Here is a 25824-nt window from a genome sequence, read left to right as displayed (position 1 = left end):
TTTTATTCAACCCATTCCAAGATTCCGTGCAATTTTCCATGCTTGATGTGTGCAGAGGGATGCGAAGGCATCACTGTTAGTTTAGGCTTACAAGGTCTCTCAACCTCCTACCTTCCTACCTACGTTACCTAGCCCCCCTCCCTCCCTCTTACTCTCAGTCCACACACAGGTCTGTCCCCAGGTCCCCTTTAGCAGGCTGCTTTGTTTCTCATGCACAGTTGCCATAAGGCAGAGCAGGGAAATGAGCATAAAATGCCTTCCTTATTGAAGACAAGGATTCTGTAAGGAGACTGCTTAGACCTTAGAGGATGCCGTGGTGCATGGCTCCATATCACCTCACAACACATCCATTCACCCCCTTACTGAAACTAAACAGGCAACACTTATATGTCCTATGAACAAACTTTGTATAAGGTTGTTCTTTGTTGACATTTCCGTACATTGCTATTTGGTTTGTTATGGGTGTCTTGTCTTGTTCTTACTGTAAGGCTGCAAGCTCCAAGTTATATACGCACATATACGCACGTACTGTATTATCTCCTTTGCGATGTTAACCGTGGGGACACGAAACATTGCAAACCCCCCAGATCGCATCCTCAGGCAAAAAGAGATCATCAGTCTGCCAGGAGACCCCGGGTGGTAGCAAGTCGTACAGCATTAACAGCACACACATGATTTGAGCAATGCATTATTACTTGGGATAATAATGGGCTGTGCAGGGAGAGACGAAACAGCCAGCCATGCAATAGGCACCTTACACACAGCAAAGACTGGCCATTAAAGTCCCAAAGTTTCAAAGGAGTCCTGGCAAACGGGACTCCCTTCGTCTTTTTTTAAAGGCCCCATAAGGGCTCCATAATTGTCGTAATACAGTTTGCAAACGCCTGCCTTCCTTAACCTGGTTGGCTGCAGGAGAGAGGCGTGCAGGGACTCCGTTCTGATGGAGCCCTGCCAGGAGTCGGTTCCCACATACTCTGCTAGGGACAGGATGTGCTCCCTTCTCCCTCACACATACTCAAAGTCTCTCTCCCCCCTCTCTCTCTTTCTCCTCACAGCTGCTTGCCAGCCCATAAATAGACCTTACCTCAGAGGGAACGCTTGTTGAAATGCTTGTCTCTCCCTTACGCTCTCTCTCTCTCTCTCTCTCTCTCTCTCTCTCTCTCTCTCTCTCTCTCTCTCTCTCTCGGTCGCCCACTCTCACTTACATTCTCTCGTGCTCTCTTTCTCTACTCTTCTCCCTTTTCCTGTTCTCACTGTCTACCACTCTAGTTCTCTCTTGTGTAAACATGTGTGCGGTGTGAGCCTACACTGCATTCCTCTTGCAGCGCACGTTGTCGTTGTCGCCCTGCTGTTCTCTTATTATTAGTTGACCTATTTACAGGAATGCGGTCTGAACAATAGGATGGTGCAAATGCAATATTTACATTTTGGTTGATATTTTAGATTCTTTATGGGGGTCTAAATTGACCCTTACATGTCTGTAAATCTGACAGTGTACAAATGGAACCAAACGGACCCTAACAGGTCCATTCAATTTGTACACTGTCAGAGTTAAGGGAAGACCTTGAAATTTGAAAGTTTAAGAACCACTGGTCTATTGTTCATTTTTGCATTGTTGCCGTCAAATAAACATGTTGTTTTCCTGAGCTGCTGTTTTTTTGTTTTTATTAATTAATTAATTAATTAATTATTTTGTTAATGCGTGCATTCCTGTCTCTCACTCCTCTTTTCCTTTCCTGCTCTCTTCCCATCCCCCCATCCCTGTGTGCAGTAACATCCCCAGTGTGGGCAGTGCTATGGACCAGGACTACACGCCCCAGACCCACACGCCCTTCATGTCCAACAGTGCGCCGCCCAGCAACAGCGGCGCCGGCATCCTGCCCTCCCCTGCCACGCCGCGCTTCTCTGCCCCGACCCCGCGCACCCCCCGCACGCCTCGCACCCCCCGCGGCCCCGCCAGCGTCCAGGGCTCGCTCAAGTACGAGAACTCGGACCTGTACTCGCCGGCGTCCACGGCTTCCACCTGCCGGCCGCTCAACTCGGTGGAGCCCGCCACGGTGGCGTCTGTCCCCGAGGCGCACAGTCTCTACGTCACGCTCATCCTCTCGGAGTCGGTGATGAACCTCTTCAAGGACTGCAACTTTGACAGCTGCTGCATCTGCGTGTGCAATATGAACATCCGCGGCGCCGACGTGGGCGTGTACCTGAGCGACCCCGTCGGCGAGGCCGAGGAGCCTTGCGGCTGCGGCTTCAGCGCCGTGGTCAACAGGCACTACGGCAACGGCTCCGGGCTCTTCCTGGAGGACGAGCTGGACATCATCGGACGCGGTTCGGACGCGGGCCGCGAGGCAGAGAGGCGCTTCGAGGAGCTGCGGCTCGCCTCGCTGGAGAGGACCGGTGCAGGTCGGGGCTCGTCAGAGCGCGTCCCAGACGAGCTGATCCTCCTCCTGCAGGACCAGTGCACCAACCCCTTTTCGCCCATCTCGGCCTCCTCGCCGGAGGCCGACGGGCCTCAGCGGGGGCCGAGCGGGGGCATCAACGCCCCTCCACCTTGCGTGAGGGTAGAGGAGAGGGACTACCACAGCGACTGCTACATGGCACTGGAGCACGGCAGGCAGTTCATGGACAACATGTCTGGGGGCAAAGTGGACGAGGCGTTGGTCAAGAGCACTTGCCTGCACCACTGGTCCAAACAAAATGGTAAGATGATATCTGCATGTTATTCAAATGGTTTGCTGACCACCTGTTCCATAACCTGGGAACCAGGACAGCCAAAGCATCACACCTGGTGCATAGAGCAGTGGTTCGCAACCTTTTCAGGCCTTCACCCCCAAAATAATCATATTTTACTGGGGACCCCCCCACCATAAGAGCACTAAGAGTTGAGGCATTACATTTTGTATAACACGGTTCTATTGTGTTGCGAGGCGTTGTGAGCTTGTAGATCTGCTATTTTCACCATTTCAGCCTCTAATATTTGACTATTTGGCCAGTGTTTAATTTGCCATTTTAGATTGTATTAAAAAGTTAAACGTTATGTTGGTTTTGTTTACTGTTGAGTGAGAAAACAATGTTTCACATTAAGTTAAGCATCTCTGGGGACCCCCCAAAATATTTCGGGGACCCCCCATGGGGGTCTCAACCCACAGGTTGAGAACCACTGGCATAGAGGAAGAGAGTCAGTAGCACCCATAATTCATCTGTGCCCCCTTCCTCTCCTCTCCAGCGGTGGACGTCAGTGCGCTATGCTCTCAGGACGTCCTGCGGGTGCTCATGTCCCTCCAGCCTGTGCTGCAGGACGCCATCCAGAAGAAGAGGACGGTGCGCTCGTGGGGCGTGCAGGGGCCGCTCACCTGGCAGCAGTTCCACAAGATGGCCGGACGGGGTTCCTACGGTAATAATGTGACACACAAGCAGTGGTGGAAAAAGCACTCGCATTTTTTTTTACTTAAGAAAAGGTATCAATACTATATACACAATAAGCCCATTCCAAGATGCACGCAATCTTTCATTGTCAGATGTGGGGCTGGTGTAAATACTAACAAAAAATTGCTGGCTTATTGTGTCTAAAAAGACATAGTACGCATGCCCTCACCCACTGAAATCAAAATACAAAAATCACTAAAACAATAGAAAAGTAGTAAATGAAAACATATTTTCTTTTCTCTAATTACAATCTATGAACTAAAGTTTTCAAATAAGTTAACTGTAGTAGAGTAAAAAGTACACCATTTGCCTCTGAGAAGTAGTAGAGTAGAAGTAAAAGTATTGAAAATTGGAAATACCTCAAAATTGTACCTGAGAACAGTACTTGAGTAAATGTACTTTTACTTTACCCCACTGCACACAATATCCATCTTGCTGTTTGGTTGTTAGCATAAAATCAGTGGATGTTAATTAAACTTTTTTGTTGTTTTGTGATCCCCCGGTAGGAGATTGACAATATAACTTATTTTTCTTTTTTTGCTGTGTTCGTGCGTGCACGCATGCTTGTGTGTGTGTGTGCGTGCGTGCGTGTGTGTTTTGGGTAGGGAGATGCTTTGCACGCTGTCAGATCAATAGGCAGCGCGCTCCCTCTGCTGCGAGCCAGATGTCCGCCCTGTGGGGAGGAGAGACTGCTAGCTGGCTCTCAGGATTTGACACTTTCCTCATTTTACACCACTTACTCATCACTCTCTCTCTCTCTCTCTCTGTCTGTCTCTCACCGTCTCCCACAGGCACAGACGAGTCCCCAGAGCCTCTTCCCATCCCTACCTTCCTGGTGGGCTACGAGTATGACTTTGTGGTGCTGTCGCCCTTTGGCCTGCCCTACTGGGAGAAACTGCTGCTGGACCCCTTCGGCTCCCAGCGTGACGTGGGCTACCTGGTGGTGTGTCCCGACAACGAGGCCCTGCTCAGCGGAGCCAAGAGCTTCTTCCGAGACCTCACCGCAGTCTATGAGGTGGGTGCTGCACGACTGTGGTGGACTCAACCCCTAGCACCATATCGTCGTTGTCGGGTGGAAACCTTGTATGTCCAAAACCGTTTGTTTTGTATTTATCATTTTTAAAATGATTTAAACTAGTGAAAACAGCCGATCTTGTAGATCAGCTGTTTTCACTACTTTTGTGCGATGGCCATATGATGAAGCAGTGCTTTACTTTGCGAAATAATTTACAAATTTGAAACTTGGAGATACGAGGTTTCTGCCCGACAGTGACGATATACTGTATACTTATTCCTGGTCAAATATTACTCAACCGCACTGAAAGTTGCTTAGTCAAACTGTACTTAACAAATTACAAAGAACATTTTATTTTTGATATCAGTGCAATGAAATGTAGTGGAGTGAAAGTATCAAAGTATAACCAACCCTACTCAAAAAATATACGTAAGTACAGTACTCTCAAGTAAATGTTCTTCGCTACTGTCTAGCACTGCCTGCCAGCCAGGTTGTGTGAAGGTTCTGCCACCAGATGGATCAGCAGCAGGTCCACTGCTCCACAAAGATTATGTGATACATATACGATTAAGAGCTCCTCAGAGAGCGAAATAAACTGCCATTTGAAGTACGTTTAAACGTTAAGACTCAAGACACAGAATTATTTTGTCTTTTCCTGTCATCCATCCCAGAAACTACTAGAGCAGTGTTTCTCAAAGTGGATTCCAGGGACTCTGTAGGTTCCTTTAAGGAGGGTCTAAATGGACCCATACAAGTCTGTAACTCTGACAGCGTACAAATGGAACCAAATGAACCCTAACAGGTTCCATTTGGTTCCATTTGTACACTGTCAGAGTTAAGGGGAGACCTTGAAATTTGAAAGCTTGAGAAACACTGTACTAGAGTACTCATGAACTATACTATTACTAATGAACCACTACTAGGGTACTCATGAACTACTAGAGTACTCGTAGTAACTGTTACTGTCAGTTAAAAACAGCTTGTTAGTGGAAAGCTTGCACTGCACGTTGTAAACCGCAGACACACGCAGTAAGACCTTATGGAAATTCAGACCTGTTAGCATTTACAACAGCAACTTCAAGGCTGAAGCCTCATTGCTTGTGTGTGTGTGTGTGTGTGTGTGTGCGTGTGTGTGTGCGCTTGTGTGTGCGTGCAGGCGTGTCGACTGGGCCAGCACCGGCCCATTTCCAAAGGGCACCCTGACGGCATTGTGCTCGTGGGCGGCAACGCGGCCAAGAAGCTGGCGGAGCAGCCGGTGAGCGACTGGTTCCTCAAGGCTGCCAGCAGCAGCAACAGCGATGCCTTCACCAAGCTCAAACTCTATGCACAAGTGTGCCGCCATGACCTCGGTAAATCAACAACTGCTGCGTTTCCGGGGCCTCAATCCCGTTCGTTTGATGTTGAATGCACAACTTTTACTTCCTGAATGTACACCAGTGATAGAGCCTTGTTTTTTTAAACCATTTAGGCCTGGGATTATTTTATATTTTAGCTATTGAAAAAGAGCTGATATACAAGCTCAGACTTGCACAAATGTTCAGGATTTAAAAAAAATAGCAGATCACAGCTTGTAGATCTGCTATTTTTTAATAGTTAAAGCATAAAATAATGCTTAATAATGTGTACCCGGTCTAAATGGGTTAAATAAAGAAGACTTGAGAGCATTGATGTTTGGAAATGAAAGAAGCTTTGAAATACGAAATAAGAATAGTCCATGTAGAGAAGAGCGAACTGAGACAAAGTCAAACTGTGAAATCTTTTTGACCACAGTGTTCGCAGTGCTCTTATTAATCACAACATTGTGATCTCCCCTCAGCACCGTACCTTGCCTCGCAGCCATTGGACAGCTCCCTCCTCACGCAGCCCAGTCCCCTGCCCTCGTCCAACCAATCCTCATCAACGCAGCAGTCTGGCTCCTCCTCCTCCACCTCCACCTCAGGCTCAGCCGGCCAACCGGGCTCCGCCACCCCCGGAGGCTCCTCCTCTTCCCTACCCAACAGCAGTAGCAGTAGCAACGCACCTGGCAACACTTCCACTTCAGCCAACAGTGCCAACAGCTTGGTGGCACCCTCGGGCCAGTCTGGCAGTGGGATGCCGTCTGCCAAGCCAAGCTCTTTCCCCCCCTTCGGGAGCATGGGTAACCAGGGCCAGGGTGGCCCCCAGAGCGGACAGCTGGGCCAGCAGGCTGGTACCCAGAATGCTGGTGCCTCAGGGGACACTTCCACCAGCCAGGCCCAGGGGCCCGTCGAGCCCCCAGAGAGGTACTGCACCCCCAAACCAATGGATGAGACCATAATCGTTATTATCGTTTAACGTGATAAGAAAACATTCACGAGACCATAATCGTTATTATCGTTTAACGTGATAAGAAAACATTCACAATAATCGCATTGTGGAGATTCGAATTGATCGTGAAATTATCCTCCGCCATGCACTGGGATCAATTCACTTTTATTTAACAAGCTGCATATCCGGTACCATTTAAACCCTCTAATTGGTAAGACGGACCTGGAAATAATGTACTTGATACTTGATTGTCTTTTTTTTTTCACTCTCTGCCGAATCTCTTTGCCAAAAAATAGCCGTTCTATTGCGTCGCGTTGTGAGCTTGTAGATCTGCTATTTTGACAAATGTTCCGCCCCCAGGATAATGGATGTTGGGGATATTTTGATTATCGTGATAATATCGTAAATGGAATTTCTTTGGTCACAATAATCGTGACATGACATTTTCATATCGTCCCATCCATTCCCTACCCACCACACACACCCATGCCAAGCACACACCTCATCAACTCACAGAAAACTCACATCGTACATTTGGATGATTATTATCGGGTGCTGTCGAAACAAACGCCCCCCTCTTTTTCTTCCCCGCAGCACTTTGGAAAGAGACAAGGTGGGCGTTCCCACAGACGGGGAGTCCCACGCCATCACGTACCCACCAGCCATCGTGGTTTACATTGTGGACCCCTTCAGCTACGAGGAGACGGAGGGGGGCTCTGGCCCCATGCCGGCTCCCTCCAGCGTGTGGACTCTTGGCCTGCTGCGCTGCTACCTGGAGATGCTCCAGTTCCTGCCGCCACACATCCGTAGCTCCATTTCTGTACAGGTGAGAATAGAAAATAGAAACTTGCTTTTAGATTTATTATCACCTTTAGTTAGTTGTTTAAAATAAACGTTTCAATGTACTTCTTGTCAAATTCTTAACACAGGGGTCTTCAATGTTTTCAGGCCAAGGACCCCTTAGTTGAGAGAGAGATGAAGCAGGGACCCCCATAACTTTTCCATAGATTCCATGTAGTTTCATTGTTTGACAGCACAATCATCTGTGTATTTTGGATTCATGTCAATTTGTGTTTTCAGATATTTAACCACTTGAACTGTCAATAATTAATGAACTTGACCTTTCACTCTGTACTTAGTCTGCTCTTTTTTCCCTCTACACCAAACCTCTTTGCCGAAATTAGCCGATCTACAAGCTCACAACGCCTCGTAGATCTGCTATTTTTGGCTAAAGTTCTCAGAATATGGACACTAGGGTTCAAGTGCATGCATATAAAAAAGGAGAAAAAAAGTTTCTATCACACAAAGATTTGGAGGACCCCCTGTACTAACTCTGAGGACCGCCTAGGGGTCCCCGGACCTCCTGTTGAAGACCCCTGCCTTAACACTTTCCCTTGTTCCGTGTTGCTACAGATCATCCCATGCCAGTATCTGCTGCAGCCCGTCAGAGGCGAGGACCGCCATATCTACGCCCAGCACCTCAAGTCTCTAGCCTTCTCCGTCTTTGCCCAGTGCAGACGCCCACTGCCCACCTCCACCAACGTCAAGTCGCTGACCGGCTTTGGTCCTGGCCTTGCCATCGACACAGCACTGAAATGCCCAGAGGTAAATGTTAGCCAAGTGCCACTGCCGCTAGCACGGTAACCGCGTAGGGATGGTGCAAAATAGTTGTTCGGCCGATTAATCATCAATCAACATCTGGCATTTTTAGATAATAATTGCCATTGGCCTATGCCTGTGCCCTCGAGGCTCATTAAAAGAATGTCTGCAGAGACCCATGTTCAAGTGAATAATATATTAAGTGTTAAATTGATATTCATTGGGACCAAAAACAAAGAGATTCTGCTGGGAGCTACTATGTCCACTAATGTTCACAAATGTTCGTTCTCAGAAACAAGGAGATGCTGCTATATGGATAAATGCCGTGCACCAAAAAAATGCATATATTTATTTATTTAGTTGATAAATATATTAATTTAAAACAAGTGCACTGCAGACAGAAAGCAGATCTACTTAAACAGGTACAATGCAGACAATGACATTATTGTTCAATCATGTTGAATTATTATAACATTTTGTCTCATTTGTTATTACTAAATTGTCTTATTCATCTGCCCTGCTATCTAAATATCAGCATCAGCCATTCTGGCAGGTGATGGCGAGGGACGATGTTCAAACTCAGGCACGTGAGTCAGTGGGAGCAATTCTAGCAGCCGTCTTCTGATGGATAGCCCGTAAATATAACTGACGGCACGCCCCTGCAGTGGCCATTTCAGCCTCCTCGGCTCTTCTTTGGCCCCGGCAACCTGCATTGACCCGACCCAGCCTGGCCTTTTGCCCCCGGCCGATCACTCTACCAGAGAGAGGGAGAGCAGAAGGCAACGAGACGCAGAGCTTTTAGCGCTAACCGTCCTGGTAGTCTAGTCTTTTCCTTCCTGGAGCAGCACCAAGGGAACTTGTAACCCACGGCTTCTTCAGAGTTTTCTTTCCATTATCTGCTTGGCTGACTCCCTGAGACCTCCCTAATGGGATCTCGGCTCCAGGTTTAGACAGGGGGGCCGCTTCAGACCACGACCCAATTCAATTGACTTCCTCCTCCACAGCCCGGCACTACCTTTTAACACACGACACAGCGGTGCACTTCGGGCTGCTGAGTTGCCAGAAATGTAGAAACTGAGATTTCATTGGGGGTGGGGCCAACGGCAGCGATGGAGCAGAATACGCGGTTGTTTTCCATTGGCAAACTCGGCTGAAATCAAGATTCACTGGGCAGACACCCCTCCCCTTTCACTGATATTGCATGAAAGAATTCTCAAATAGTTTTTATTTCAGGCATGGCCAACATCCGCCCGTTTGTGTGAGAAATGCCGCAGACGGGTACACATTATTGTGTATCATTATTTTATGCTTTAACTAAAAAAAATAGAAATTTGACCCGATTCTATAAGTGTCATTTGAGTCCTTCTAAGATTAAAAAAAAAAAAAAAACTATGTTTCTATGTCAGCAATCTGGCCAGGCATTGTCAAAGAAAAGGTCCTTTTCACTTAACTGGAGCTCAGTTAGTCTGTTCTTGAGAGACTACTATGTCAGTGGTTCTCAAACTTTTTCTTGTGAAGGACCCCCAAAATGATATTTATTTGGCCACGGACCCCCATCTCAAAATATCTAGTTCCAGGGACCACCCAGAAGCAAAGTTTGAGTTACAAACGTTCGCTTTGAAAATACATATATTCAAAGATTTGCCCATAGCAGATCTTCAAGCTCGCAGCGCTGTGAGCTTGTATATCTGCTATTTTTCACTGGTTAAAGCATTCAATAATTCTAGGCCTAAATGGGTTAAATAAGGATCCCTGTGTTTAACATGTGACTTTGTGCCCCGCCGTCCACAGAGGCCGGAGTGTCCGCGTCTGTACACGCCTCCCTTCATCCTGGCGCCGGTGAAGGACAAGCAGACGGAGCTGGGAGAGACGTTCGGCGAGGCGTCGCAGAAGTACAACGTGCTGTTTGTGGGCTACTGCCTGTCTCACGACCAGCGCTGGCTCCTGGTCACGTGCACTGACCTCTACGGCGAGCTGCTGGAGACCTGCATCATCAGCATCGACGTACCCAACAGGTGGGTGGGCCGGGTCTACAAGGGGTGGGCGATATGGTGATAAATATCGTTGAGACGATACAATGTCTCCACGATATGCCTTTTCAGAGATATCGTATGTATTGTGATACTTATTAAAAAAATCCTGTTGAATTGTTAATACAGAGATTCATTGCAGAATTCATTTAAACCTGCATTTTGGTCTAAATCGGTATTAATAATTATCATCAGCGTTCTCTATTGTTGGATCGATTATATGGTCGTAGTATCAGGTTGTCATAACAATGGATGAAATTTGAACAAACTTCTTACACAAGGCTATAAGTATACCTCATACTGTAGGCCAGTGGTACGTTTTAGCTCGGGACCCAAAAGAGAAATTAGACGTTTGCCCGGGACCCACACTAGTGAAAACAGCAGCTCTACAAGCTCACAATGTGTCGCTTCGTGCTGTGTTGTGAGCTTGTAGATCGGCTATATTCACTACGTCTTAAGCATTTGTTTTCTAATCTATGGAATTTCTTCGATTTTTATTTTATTTCTTCATGAAATTACAGAAAGAAATCATTGAATTTGTTTGGAATACATGAAAATATTTGCTTTTTTTCAGAAAACATTTTGAAATAATAATTAAAAACAAAGTGTGTTTGTGTTTGTGTGTGTGTGTGTGTGTGTGTGTGTGTGTGTGTGTGTGTGTGTGTGTGTGTGTGTGTCTGTGTGTGCGGTCCACAGGGCGCGGAGGAAAAAGGGCTCTGCACGGAGGCTGGGACTGCAGAAGCTGTGGGATTGGTGCTTAGGGCTGGTGCAGATGACATCAGTCCCATGGAGGGTGGTGATTGGCCGACTGGGCAGGATGGGGCACGGGGAGTTAAAAGGTAAATGTGACTGTTATAAAAAGCCTTTTTTTATTGTGGTTAACACATTTAGTGCAGAAAACGGAGATCTCTGTCTTGATATATTTTTAATGCAAGCATATTAACATCACCGTTAGCTACTGTAAGAGCGATCCGCGGTTGCTAGGAGACCGCATGCATGCTAAGATAACCCGGAAATGAAAATCACTTCTCCATCCGGTTCTTCTGCAGGGAAATGCGATTATCTCTGTCTAGGTTTCCACAGCTCTTGTGTGCCCTCAAAATTACAGTACAACACTGAAAGACGCCGGCACTGGCTACAGAAATAATGAATTAATACCTGCCACTAAATATGTTAAAAATGTTATATGACGTTTGACTCATTGTCCTACCTGTTCCAGACTGGAGTATCCTGCTGAGCAGGAGAAACCTGCAGTCTCTGAGTCGTCGTCTGAAGGAGATGTGTCGCATGTGTGGAATCTCCGCCTCGGACACTCCCAGCATCCTCAGCGTGTGCCTGGTGGCCATGGAGCCACAGGGGTCGTTTGTCATCATGCCAGGTACTGTGTGTCCCTGCGTGTTGTTGTCGGGCACAAGGGTGAAAGAAAAGAGTTGGAGGAAGCGCATGCAGTCCATAAACACGTCATTAGAATCTGTTTTAAATCTGGGGCGATTCCTGTGTAGCCCGTTGAGACATATTGCTCCGCTGAAAGTGACAGGCCTGTCATGTCTTCATGTCTCTTTGCGTGTGTGTGTGTGTGTGTGTGTGTGTGTGCGTGCGTGCGTTCGTGCATGTGTGCGTGTGTGGTGTGCATGTGATGGATGGCACTAGCATATCACAATGCATGTCTCCTCCTTGCCTGAGCAGATTGATGGCAGAGAGGATGGTGTAGGCCTCTCTCATAAAGCACTGCCTCTCAGATGCCCATTGATCTCAGTGTGGCGTGATGGAGAGCTAGATCAATGAGTTTATTTTCAGAAACAAGGCAGGAGGGGGGGTTATTTGTCAGCGCATCACACCAGGATCCTGTTGAGAGGTGTCAGGGCCTGGGGACGACTCCCTCCCTCCAAGTGGACTCCTCAGGCTGACGGAGATTAGCGAAGGCTGTGTTAGCCATAGACACTGTGTGTGTGTGTGTGTGTGTGTGTGTGTGTGTGTGTGTGTGTGTGTGTGTGCGTGCGTGTGTGGGTTTGTTTGTATGAACATGCAGCTCCGTAATTTTGTTTAAAGACAGATAATACAAGCAGTGGTTCTGAGAGTGATGTGTTGTCTTTTCCGGCTAAAACAATATAGGGTAGTTATTTGAGTTTGTTATTTTTGTCTGTTTTGATAACTGTAGCGTGTATGGAGGAAGGAAAGGAAATTGATTATGTACTGTAGATGTAGAGCCAGTTTGTCATTATAGTAATTCGGTGATCACAGATAGACTGTGATGTGGTTCTTTCATGGAAGGTTCCTGAATGAAATACAGATATTAAGGATAAATTCCCTCATGGGCTTTTTTTAGTTTTGTGTTTTTTTTTGTGATGAATCAGAATGTGATGTCCAATATAGACGGTCTGTTTTTTTAACCATTTAAACCCGCTATAATTAGTCAAATGGACCTGAGATGCAACTGTGCTTTGCTGCTCCCGTTTCGATGCGTTGTGAGCATGTAGATCGGCTATTCCTGGTGAATATTCCCCGTCAAGTGGTTAACAAACCCATTTAGAACGGGTACACATTATTGTGTATCATTATTTTATGCTTTAACTATTGAAAAATAGCAGATATACAAGCTCACAGCACGGCACAGAGTGCCGCGCTGCGAGCTTGTAGATCTGCTATTTTTGAAAAATTGAATTTTGACCCGATTCTATAAGTGTCTTTTGAATCCTTCTAAGACTTTTTGAAAAACCTATGTTTCTATGTCAGCAATCTGGCCAGCCATCGTCAAAGAAAAGGTCCTTTTCACTTAACTGGAGCTCAGTTAGTCTGTTCTTGAGAGACTACTATGTCAGTGGTTCTCAAACCTTTTCATGTGAAGGACCCCCAAACTGATATTTACATTTTAGTTACAAACATTCGCTTTGAAAATACATATATTCAAAGATTTGCACACATTTTCACAACTTTTTCAAAAATAGCAGATCTACAAGCTCGCAGCGCGGCACTCGGTGCCGCGCTGTGAGCTTGTATATCTGCTATTTTTCACTGGTTAAAGCATTCAATAATTCTAGGCCTAAATGGGTTTTAACTTACCCGATCTCTCTCTGTCTGTCGCTTGCCTCAGACTCTGTGTCGACCGGCTCAGTGTTCGGCCGGAGCACCACCCTCAACATGCAGACGTCTCAGCTGAGCACGCCCCAGGACACCTCCTGCACCCACATCCTGGTCTTCCCCACCTCCGCCTTCGTCCAAGTGGCCAGCTCCAGCTACACCAACATCGACACCAACATCGATATTCTCAACGCCACCACCGGTCCGTAGCACCCCTTTTTAACACAGACATCTCTTTGTGTTGTGACCTTTAACCGCGGGTGGATCATCATAGCTGCTATGTATTGTATAATGACTGCTACTTTTTGCATCGCCAGCATTCATCTATGTTGTTACTTAAACCAGTGGTTCATAGGCCGCGGACCCTCATTTTATCATTATTGTTATTGTCTCCACAAGGCCATAGATGCCAGAACAGAACCTCTGCCCCAAATCTTTCACACAATCTTTGCAAAACACATTTTTTGACAGTACTCCTATATATTCTTCAAGTCGGTACACAGTATTTTATTTCCGATTTTCATATTCCATCTTCATTGGCTAAGATTGGCTTCGAAAGTTTGCTCTGTTTTGAACAAAATGCCTACTAGGCAGAGGAAGAAACGCCACAAAATGTTTGAAAATAGCAGATCTACAAGCTCACAACGCATCCCGATGTGATGCGTTGTGAGCTTGTAGATCGGCTATTTTCAAATAGCCAAGGTATAAAATAGGGCAAAAGTGGCCCTATAAAAAAAATATGTTTTATAATATTATAATTTATATCTGCAAAGTAACTAGTAACTAAAGTTTTCAAATAAATGTTACTGAGTAAAATTACAATATTTGGATCTGAGATGTAGTGGAGTAGAAGTAAAAGTATTGGAAATTGGAAATACTCGAGTGAAGTACAAATACCTCAAAATTGTTCTTACTTAGTTACTTTACGCCACAGTGGGCATGGGCAAACTCATACTTCTATTAACTCTCCAACTGTTGTCCTTCTTCTGTTCAGATGGGTCCGATGCCATTGGGATCTTTGATCTGCTGGACCCAGAGAATGAGCTGGTAGACCCGGATATCATCAACATCTCTCCCACCGCCTCGCCAGGGCACTCCCCTCATTACCACCACGGAGGTGATGGCAGCAAGGTGAGAGCACGCACGCACGCACGCACACACACACACACACACACACACACACACACACACACACACACACACACACACACACACACACACACACGTACATACATAATATACATAAACCATTAGTAGCTAGCATTAACCGAACCAATGACACCTGTTTCTGAAGCCCTGTCCTTCCATGACATGGAAGGCTATGATACAGGCCATCATTATCTTAATCATATAATTTGGTGTTATAGTGTCTCACTTTATTGCATGTCAGTCCCTCTCTTTTGCCAAATCTTCCCTGCCACCCTTCACAGCATGATGTCCAATAAAGCAGTAATTCTATAGGATTATATAGGAGAATGCATACTTGATTCATTGAACCTGAGGTGCCACTGTTTTTTGTTGAGCTCAAACATAAGTTGGTGCTAACTTTAGTTGTTTCTTCTGTGACCATGGCAGGGCCAGAGTACAGATCGTATGGAGTCTCACGAAGTTCCTAACCTCCTGCAGCAGCCCCTGGCCCTGGGCTACTTTGTCTCTACGGCCAAAGCTGGTCCACTGCCGGACTGGTTTTGGTCGGCCTGCCCGCAAGCTCAGAACCAATGTCCACTTTTTCTCAAGGTATGGAGATTGGCTGCAAACAGCCCAAACATGCTTCAGTTTGAAAATCCTGTTTAGAAGTAGAACAGGTGTGAATGTGTAGTCAAGCACCTATCTTACATTAGAAGACCAATGCTCTGTCGAACTCTTACAGTCTTTCTGGACCATATGACCTTTTCATAGGCTTCTCCCAGTCGCCTTTCTACGCCTTTAGAACATAGGCTGTAGCTCACAATTTAGTGATGTACTCTGAAGCCTGCCAAAACTCAACCTTGGCTATTTGTTTACTGACTGAGGTTTGTGAGATTTGAGAATATCACACAACTGATCATGAAACACTTTTCAGACTGACTTTGTAATAAAAAAAGAATCACCCCCTGGAAACTCATTTTCAGTAATCAGTAACTTGTACCCTGTTGCAATTTGGTGTATCATATCCTCGTCTCCCTCGTGTCATCTCTGATTATTGATTTCTTCTCCTCAAAAGAGGCAGTTCAGGCTGAAAATCTGTTCAGGCATGTGGGTGAATAATGTTTGAGGGCTGTGCTTGCATACTATGCATGATACATGGCTGAAAGCAGAGGGAATACCAGATATTCTCTCCCCAAATCTAATCTGGTTATGATTTGTGAACGATCTGTTCCGCAGGCCAAAGGGGAACAGCAGAAAGCATACAAATGTGAAAGAATGCATCACACCCCCTTGTACTGACATGCCCCTGCTTTAAGAGTCACTTACTATAGGCACTCACTGTGGAGGAAAAGACACTTTGTTCAGAAGCAATGTAATGGTGGATACGGTTTGAGCACACTGTTGTTGACACTTCTTTTCCTCTTGTCATGTTCAGGCCTCTTTGCACCTCCACGTGTCTTCAGTGCAATCAGATGAACTACTGCACAGCAAACACTCCCATCCCCTTGACTCCAATCAGACCTCAGATGTTCTCAGGTAAACGGCACCATTGCATCTGCTGCTTATCCGCTGACAAGTATAACTATAGGCTATAAAATAAAGATCATATCAGTTACAGTTACACGTCCTAATCGTGCCACTGACTTTGTGTGGAGCGTTTTGTTTCATGGCAGAGGCTTGTTTACAGTTGTAATGTTAGGGATCGTTGGAGGACGGCTAACAGTAGGGTTGTAACGATCATGCCATTTGATTTGACGATGATTAATTGTCATACATATAATTGGGATTCATGATTTGTTTTTGGCATTGCTGCAACATATACATAGAAATTGCATTTCTTTTTTTCTTTTAGGCTTTGTAAACAACATTGCACAGGTGAAATAGGACATACTGTATGACTTAATTATGACAATGACCAGTACCAATACTGGCCATATTAAATGATGTTTTACTTTGTCGTGATGCGACAAGTTGTGAGCTTGTGGATCAGCTATTTCTGCTATTTTTGAATGAATTCATACAGATTCTGATGTTTATGCAAGACAATTGATTATCTCAAATAATTGTGATCAGACAATGATTTAATAATTGTGACAGGCCTAGAGATATGGCGAGCTGAGAAAGACTGAAAAACATATTTACACTGACGTCAACCAACAAAGACACTGCAATGGATAATGGCACATGATACTGTACATTTAAGATCTGCATCAAAACAAAGTGACCTTTTGAAAAGGCTATCCCTTCTTTAACTTTTAGCATGACATTTTGTTAACTGTGAATAACTGTTAACTGTCTTGCGTGTGTGTGTGTGTGTGTGTGTGTGTGTGTGTGTGTGTGTGTGTGTGTGTGTGTGTGTGTGCGCGTGTGCGTGCTTGCTTGTGTGTATGCACGTGCAGATTTGTGCTAGAGCAGTACAACGCCCTCTCCTGGCTGACGTGCGACCCGGCCACGCAGGACCGACGCTCCTGTCTGCCTATCCACTTTGTGGTGCTGAACCAGATGTACAACTTCATCATGAACATGTTGTAACCAAACGGCGTGCGCGGCAAGCCACGGGAGTAACGCGTAACGAGCAACGAGGAAAGAGGCTGTCCTCCAAAATGGGTTTCATCCTGACAGACGGGAAGCACCGCGAGACCCAAACCCAACGAGCAACGGAGCTGGATCTGGCACAGGGTGTGGACCTGAGCGCTGCTACAATTGTGACAGCCCCTGTCACTGTGAGACACACACACACATGCACAGGCGAGGGGAAAGCGCAACTGGAGTCACAATTAACAAGAGAAAGCGAGAGGATGAGACAGGGTTGCCGCTGTATCCAACGCTGTGGCACTACGGTGATTGGCCAGTTGTTGTTGGCGAAAACATGTCTTTGTTTGTAAAGTTGTCGGAGGATAAGGGACATAATTTGATCGAAGAAGGAAAAAGAAACCCAGAAAACTCAAGTATGGATTTTTTTGGTTTTAAGACCTGAAATTCCTTTTTATTCGTTTGGATGAAATTGTATCCAAATGAAATGAAATGCCTGCATCTATCTTATTTATTGTACGTTTTTAAATGTATAATTTGTCTTATTTCTTAACCTCTTTTATATATAAAAATGGAGAAGGTTTATATCACCTTCCTGCTTTAAAGCAATTGGTCTAAGATATATGTAATCGTCTTAATTACAAAAACAAACAGGAGAGAAAGAAATCCCATAAAGTCACAGTAGGATGCTTTTAGAGTATTATTTTTTGTAATGGAGACAGAATATTTGTATTGTCACAATGTACAGATGAATTAGAGTGGAGAATTATGTTCCATGCTTTTGAGCATGGCGGACTTACAGCAAAGCTGTAGCTATCAGAGGACTTGTACAGCAATGAAGTTCACTGTGTTCAAATAAAGAGGTACATTGTCGTATATAGTATTTTATACCACACATTTAGACACAAAAACCAAACGGCAATATATATATATATAAATAATTATATATGAATGCCATGCCAGCGGTTGGTGGTGCGGCTTCTGTTTTAGGAATAAAGTACGTCAACTTATTTTCCTGTGCTTGTGTGTATTACTTGGGGAGGGGGATTGTGATGTGCAATTGGACAAGAGCACCTTGTTCTTGAAAGTAGCTGACCTCAGGTTTGACCTTTTAGTTTTTTAAAGGGGAGACAAAAGATCTAGAATGTGCGAACCATACATGTTGTATTATTTATAGCACATCCTTTCAGTTTACTGTACCTCTCCAGATTCATTGTCTGGCTTTTTTTCTTTCTTTGGCATCACTTCTGACTGGTTATGGATGCATTTAGACCAAGCCCATTTTACTTCATTGTGGAAGTAAATGTGTGGTGTAAATGAACTTTAACCAGCAACAGGTGGCTGCCCATTGGATATGCAGTGTTTGTGCACAGAGGAAGATCTGCTTTCCTGAACTCCTGTTCAGGAGGAAACTGTACTTTGAACTATTGAAAACCCATTGGTATTGCTCTTTATCTTGCATACTGCCAACACCTGTTGGCTTAACATATTCTGACCATCAACGTGGTTGTGGTCATTTTTCTGGATGTAGATACATACATTCAATATTTAATAAAAACCCTGAATATTTAAATTTTGCTTTCCTTCCTCCAGGTGTCACTTAGATGTTATTTATCAATGTTTGTTTTGTGCATTAGCCTTCAAATTTGTTTTTTCATGTAGATTTTGTTTAGTTGTTAAAACAACATGAACCATTTAGAACTATGCTGTACAGTATGTCTCCAGAAGAAGCAAGAAATATTCAACACTCTTTACTGACAAACGTAATAGGCAGTGAAATGCTCCGGCATTATAATTTGTCTTGGACATCTAACTTGTAAAGTGTTGCAGTGCCCCTGGGCCTGGGTCATGTAGAATAGTAATAAGCATTGGCAACAGCAACCAGCAGCTTCATACATTCAACTCTGTTCATCATTTCTCCTTGCTGTCAAGGGCAGGAAATGCACAGGGGCCCTTCTCTGGTATTAGCCTATACCTACCCTAACCACTGCCAGTGCCAACAATGTGCCCTTGGAAAAGATGTAGCAGGATTTACTCTGTGGCAAAGTGACTGACAACAACACTGGTCAATTGGTTGGTAAATATCCACTGGCACTCTTGTTAAAAGTACAAGAGGAATAGGCATGTAATGAAGAGTATTTTTTGTCACTGCTTTAAGAAAGAGCAATGCAAGGAATTGAGCTTGACCATCTACCTTTGATGTCACAGCTTTGAATCAAAACTATTAGGCCTACTGTATGTGATACTTCCTGTCCAATTTTAAGCCTCATTACAGTCTTAAAGCAACAAATGGAAATACTGCATTGACAATTAATTGCAGACATTGTTAACAGATTTGTTTTAACTTTTGCATCGAAATAAGCGCAGTTAAACTAATGCTAATAAACCAGCACAAGTGCTCTTAGTTCCACATCCTCCATAGAGTGAGTGTCTCCTTCAAAATACAGTGACACAACTAGTGGTGTTCTTATTAGGTCATTTAAGAGAACATTGTACAGTCCTGTGAGCATATATATATATACATACACACACACACACACACACACACACACACACACACACGACTGTACAAGGCCAACTTAACCAAAAGGATAAACACCACAAGAATTTGGGCTTGTTTCAATTGGGGTGCTTTTTTTAAACTCATACAACATTAAATGAGAGACAAATAAAACAGTACTATGGAGAAAATATCATCAAAAAACAGTCGTTTAATGGTCATTAAACACTTAAACATCATTAACAGTAGGCAGCTGTTCCTCCTACTAGCTCTTACTAGACCTAGGCTAGATGTGCAGTGATCTGTACTGTGTGTCTGATCTGGTCCTGTCACAGACGGATCATGCAGCCAGTGTGAGCCTCACACTCACACAGCCAGTGTGTTTGACAGCACTCCTCTGTAACGTTTGGAAACGCAAGACCGAGGTCTCAAGGCCTCGAATATTAGTACATTTCCATTAAACAAGACACAAATCATCATCATAAGTAGGGTAAGGCGATTATTTGTGATTGTTTGCTTCTGTGCACGTGAACTGCATCTAACAAGACAAGACAAAACTCTTAGTTGAGTTAGCCTAGCATGCTACGTTAGCCTAGCTTTCTATGATATCAATGAATGGAGTGTTAGCCGGCGTTAGCTACTGTACTGTCATGTGTTTAATCTGTCAACAGTAACGTCTCTAGTGTTTCTTTGCTAGCATTCTAAACTCGAGTTATTGTGCTTTGTTTAAATTAACCGTTCGGCAAAGCAATTCGTGTTGGATATATTATAATTTAATTGAAGTGATTATTAGCCAGCCAGCTAAACGTTAGCTCGGTAGTTTAGCTGCTGGTTGTTGCTACTGCAGCAGCATCTTTGTTGATAGATGGATGCAGAAAGTTAGTGTTCTGGTCAATATTAGCTTTTAGATAAATTAATCCCAGAATAGTTTAGAACAGTGGCTCTCAAACTTTCTCAAGTCAAAGACCCCCAAATTGACACTTGCCTCGGACCCCTATTTTCAAAGATATGCCAGGGACCCCCATAAGAGAAGATTTGTATGGCTCTAGCAGTAATTCAATTTCAAGGACCCCAGTTTGACATGCATTAGGCTACACAGACCCCCATTTAATAGAATGTCTATCTCTGGGACCCCAATCTATATTGTACACTGAGAGTGTACAAATGGTTCCATGTGTACACTCTGAGTTACAGACCAACAAAGGTCCATTTGGTTCCTAATTATCATTTAGTTGGGGACCATCTGGAAGTCCCTCAAGGACCCCTGGGACAAACACAACAATATCTGATTTAGCTGAAACCATGTATATTCTGTTTCCATTAAAGCTTTGGGTTGCATTATTGTGTTTTTGTATGTGAAACCTTATTTTGATGCAGGCATGTTATGTTACACATGATCAGATTATGATGATGCTAGTATGAGATACCGGTCACCCCTCGGGTGCAGGCATCAGATTGGGACTCTTTCATTGTGTAGGTGCTATCTTTTTCCTCCAGGTTTCACCCTGTACTACCTGCAGAGATGACGGACAGTGCAGGGCTGCAGTTTGTCAGTCCCTATGCTTTTGAAGCCATGCAGAAAGTGGATGTAGTGCGCCTTGCTGCTTTAAGCGGCCCAGAGCTGAGGCTGCTTCTACCATGCCTAGTGAGGATGGCTCTGTGTGCCCCGGCTGACCAGAGCGATGCTTGGGCTGAGGACAAGAAGCAAATCCTCCGCTTGCTGTCTGGAGTGGAGGCTGTCAACTCTATTGTTGCCTTGTTGTCAGTTGACTTCCATGCTCTGGAGCAGGATGCACGGAAGGAGCAGCAACTCAGGTATACTTGGTGTTTTGTGGGATGATGACACAAGTACTTGCCCATTCATTTTGTACCCAGAGGCCATATTTAGGATATTTCTGATGCTATTAATTTTTTTGTACCCTGCAGACACAAAGCAGGTGGCTCTAATGGAGAGAGCATCTTAGTTTCTCAACTCCAACATGGCCTGACTTTGGAGTTTGAACACAGTGATCCCCTCAGGCGACTCCGCCTGACCCTCAGTGAACTGTTGGCTATCATGAATAAGGTGAGATGGCTCCTTGATTGGGTTTGCCTCCTAGAATATGAGCCCTTTATTGTTAGGGACGATGCAAGCTCCACTTTTAGAGAACGGTTTAAATCGGTTCGGTTTGGGGTGTCACAACATCTCGGCAGCACGGTACCTGTCCCCCCCCCCCCCCCCCCCCCTAGCCTCTGAATGACGTCATATTGTAGTTTGCACAGAGCCGAACCGATTTAAACTCTGCCCTAAAAGTGGAGTATGCACGCCGCACTGGAGCGTGAAAACCAACAGGCCTGATGGAAAATGATACATGGCCGCAGGCTTTGTGACGTCCCACATCTTATGTGCTGGGCATACTACTAACCGACGCCAAGGACCTCCAGAGGCCATACAAAGAGTATCTAACCCGAGGCCCCTTACTAAGTAGCATACATTTACAACATACCTTCTCCAAAAACATCAATATTGAACTCCATATGTATATGGATACATACATGTATCTTTATTAATAAAGGATAAAATAAAATAAAAATGCCATAGATGGGCATTCCCAAAAGCAAAATCCCTTTATGCCCATATATGGGGATTTCTGATGTCATCAATCTCTGGCCCTAACTAGCTCAAAAGCCTGCTTTACTCTGATTTACACCCTACCTTTCCAGATGATGACCTATTGGGTACACACTTATGTCCAAATATAGAAATCCCAAGGCATCAAACCTAAGCTTGGCTTTACTAATTAACATATGTTTCATGCCCATATATGGAGATCCCTGTCCCAATGTTATCAATATTAAGGACATATCTGGAAATGCCCATATTTGGTAATGTCCACATATGGGCATGTTTTGACATAACATAGTAAGGGAACTCCATGTATGGGCATAACATTGATTCTGTGAGTGTGCCATGATTCTGTGAGTGTGCTGAGCTCCTAGGGTTGATACCCTCACAAAAACATGAACAAACTCCCCCAGAATGACAACAACTAGAATCGTCAGAGAAACGCTGTGGTTGGTCAGATTGTCAAGAATTGGCGCGACCTCGCCCTTTAGGGCGAGGTTGCATGTCACCCTGAGGTCGCATTCCACCCTTGGGTGTCTTACTAGTTACTCCACCCTGGAGGGGCACAGGGAACCTATTTGTACTAGTTACAAATTATACTGTTCTAGTCCTGTGCCCACTGCCCAGGGGTGTGTGCGCAGGCAGGGGTGTGCACAGTATCTGAGGGATTGAATGTAGGAGTCTCAGAAGTAATGTTGGAGTGCCCGTTGGGCAGATCTTTATGCTCATACATGGTCTTGCATGTTTGAGTGCCTGTTGGGAAGATCTTTATATATGCCCATATATGGTGTTCCATGTCCAGGCCAGTCTGTTATGTCAGTACTATGATGTCAAGAGTATGAAGTGACGTCAGAGTATGACATGATGTCAGCATCCAGACAGACGGTTACCATGGCGGCTAAATTGTGTAGTATCAGTGATGTCAGCATGCAGATGGTCAGACGGACGGACAGACATTCGCTAAATTAATAGTGTAATAGTCCTGTGCCCGGGGGTGTGCGATGAACGATTGAATGTAGGAATCTCAGAATTAATGTTGGAGAACCCAGACCGATGCCTGTTGGGCAGAATAGTCACCATTGATGTCCAGTTGTGCAATCCCTGTTGTATCCCAACAGTGCCAGCCAGACAGACTTGGCTGGCACTCTTTTATGCCCATATATGGTGTTCAGTGTCCAGGCCAGTCTGTGATGTCATCTCCAAATTTGGGCATTGTAGTGATGTCAGTTGGGCATTGTTCAAAGAATAAATAACGCACATCCTCCGTTGCTTGGTGCTGAGCTGAAACTGCCAGAGCAGTATTACTAAGAAACAAAAAGTAGCTTGCAACTCACTTTTAAATAGCTCCAAACTTTATTAATGTTGACAGGCAGCAGACATTGGGGCATTGTTACCATGGTGATAGTGTTTAGTATCAGTGATGTCAGCATGCAGACAGACAGTCAGACAGACAGACGGTGGACAGACATTCGGAAATTAATAGTTAGATGTACATTATGTAGTCCCCCCAGGAATCTGCGAAATAAATCTTGATTCCGCGGAGAACAATCCTGATTCTGCAGAGAACAATTCTTGATTCCACAGCTTTATAGTTAATATTCCACGGACAATAAAACAACCTAAAATTACCAGTTATCAAGCAAAAATGTATTTTGTTCTAATAATCAAGTATAATCCTTCATGAAATCGCTACAATTAATTGTAATAAGGGATTGGTTAGAATAATCGAATACTTGAATCATCGTTTTTGAGGATACAAATCTAATTTTAAATCTATTTATTCTAATTGTTATTGTTTTTCAATAATACATTTCTGTTGCAAAGACTATATTGTCATCCAAACCATGCCCATAGTAACTATATTTTAGAGGATATCTAGTATGGGTGTAATATTTATTCTCTTCAGCATTAGGATTGTCATTGTCAGGACCATATGAATAGGGGAACTATAGGTCTGACCAGGGCACACATTCAGTAGGAATGTGGGACCGTCCGTATGTGTATGAGGTGGCCTCACCATGTACAAATCATTTTATAATATTATTATAGTAGTAATAACTGATATAATGTCAGGTTTTACTGCCACGCTGCTCCGCCGCCTTGCCGGCATCCCACTGCTCTGCCAACTCTTATTCCGCAGACAACAGAGAAATCCACGGAAAGCCGAAAAATCTGCGATAAATTCCGCGATCACGGAATCCTCCTGACTAATTATGGCGAGATATATCTTACTATATGTGCCTAAAAGTCATTGTTACATGAATCCATTATACGTTTCTTAAATTAATGTGATTGTGTTGAGAATATTGAACTTGCCCATAACTTCACTGGTGACATTATCCCATATAGTTTCATTAATTCCTTATAAAAGCATTTTTTGTTTTTCTCTCTCAGGTGGCAGATTCAAATGGAGAGTTTTTCTTGAAGTCATCTGAACTCTTTGAAAGCCCTGTTTACTTGGAAGAGGTGGCAGATGTACTCTGTATTCTGCAAGCAGGTACCCAGAAGTTACTAAAATAATTAAGCGATTATACAAGTAATGGATTAGTTCTTTCAGTACAACAATAAATCTGAGAATGAACTAGTGATGTGCCGATTAATCACTTGAGTGATAGCGATCAGCCGATAATGCTTCTATCAGCTTTGATCGATATCAGCTTTGCCTCTATCGGCTTTTTTCACATATTTATCTGTGGGACTGTAACCTCAGCTTCAACTCCTACAAGTTGAATTGGATATTAAAGGACCTCAGGCTGCAATCACCTAATGATTATACTTAATATACAATGTCAATGTTTTGTAAGAAGAATCATTAAATATATAAATGCTGCTACAGTAACACAATAAATAGAAGGATTTATGGATTTGACGCTGTAATCGGGAATATCGGTATCAGCAGATGCTGATTCCAGTTGATCGGTGATCTGTATCGGCCCCAAAAATCGCAATCGGGGCATCAAACCAAAATAGCACTCTTATATTGACAGTAAACTGGTCGTACTACAGCGCTAGTGAAGTATTAAGGTTGTAATTACTGGTAGTAATGGCCCATATTAGGATCTAATCTGGAGAGAGCTGAAGTAATTTTAGAGCAATTATAATCTACAATAACACATTAACCGCAAGTAGAATACTTAAACAACAAACAATAAAAGTTAGATATTTCTTTATAGATCAACTGATGGATTTCATTAAAAGAAAATGATGTCCCGCTATGAACATTAGATTGTTTTTTTAATTCTCTCTTTTCTGTACTAGAGCTGCCCTCCTTGCTGCCCATTGTGGATGTGGCAGAGGCTTTGCTTCATGTCCGCAATGGGGACTGGTTTCTATGTTTGCTGGTTGCCAACGTCCCGGACAGCTTCAACGAAGGTAATTCTGCTGTCTTAGATGGCTGTTAGCTGTTAACATGAGCCCCAGCACCTGATTAATACAGTTAGTACAGTGCTTCATATACTTTGTAAGCTGAGCCACCACAGCAGAAACGGACCTTCTCACTTAACATACAGCAGGAGTCTGTCTTTGAAAGCCTCACTGTAATTTTAAGCAGACAATTATTGACTTGCCATTACATGATGTTTTTGTAGTCCATTTAGTTGTTGCTATTCTAATTCTAGCCATGTTC

The 25824-nt window shown here is 44.2% G+C and overlaps 2 protein-coding genes across 2 annotated transcripts in view; both read left to right on the top strand.

The window, feature by feature from the left end:
* Positions 1 to 18634, top strand: part of med13a (mediator complex subunit 13a) — a 118438-nt gene extending 99804 nt beyond the window's left edge. Inside the window, 15 exon segments of the mRNA XM_080749694.1 lie at positions 1772 to 2700; positions 3227 to 3394; positions 4218 to 4441; positions 5598 to 5790; positions 6258 to 6702; positions 7322 to 7553; positions 8141 to 8332; positions 10118 to 10341; positions 11053 to 11195; positions 11576 to 11734; positions 13448 to 13636; positions 14429 to 14565; positions 15010 to 15171; positions 15998 to 16098; positions 16962 to 18634. Coding sequence (XP_080605820.1) covers positions 1772 to 2700; positions 3227 to 3394; positions 4218 to 4441; positions 5598 to 5790; positions 6258 to 6702; positions 7322 to 7553; positions 8141 to 8332; positions 10118 to 10341; positions 11053 to 11195; positions 11576 to 11734; positions 13448 to 13636; positions 14429 to 14565; positions 15010 to 15171; positions 15998 to 16098; positions 16962 to 17094 — 3631 coding nt within the window. The 3' untranslated portion in view covers positions 17095 to 18634.
* Positions 18635 to 19961: 1327 nt separating this feature from the next.
* ints2 (integrator complex subunit 2) overlaps positions 19962 to 25824 on the top strand; it is a 43337-nt gene continuing 37474 nt past the window's right edge. The window contains exons 1-5 of the mRNA XM_080748902.1: positions 19962 to 20084; positions 21092 to 21409; positions 21521 to 21659; positions 24594 to 24696; positions 25458 to 25571. Of these exons, the coding sequence (XP_080605028.1) occupies positions 21117 to 21409; positions 21521 to 21659; positions 24594 to 24696; positions 25458 to 25571 (649 nt within the window). The 5' untranslated portion in view covers positions 19962 to 20084; positions 21092 to 21116. The remainder of the gene's footprint in view (positions 20085 to 21091; positions 21410 to 21520; positions 21660 to 24593; positions 24697 to 25457; positions 25572 to 25824) is intronic.

Source organism: Nannobrachium achirus (assembly GCF_963921795.1).
Source record: "Nannobrachium achirus genome assembly, chromosome: 19".
NCBI lineage: Eukaryota > Metazoa > Chordata > Actinopteri > Myctophiformes > Myctophidae > Nannobrachium > Nannobrachium achirus.
The sequence above is the reverse complement of the archived record's forward strand: the minus strand, read 5'-3'. Positions and strand labels throughout refer to the sequence as shown.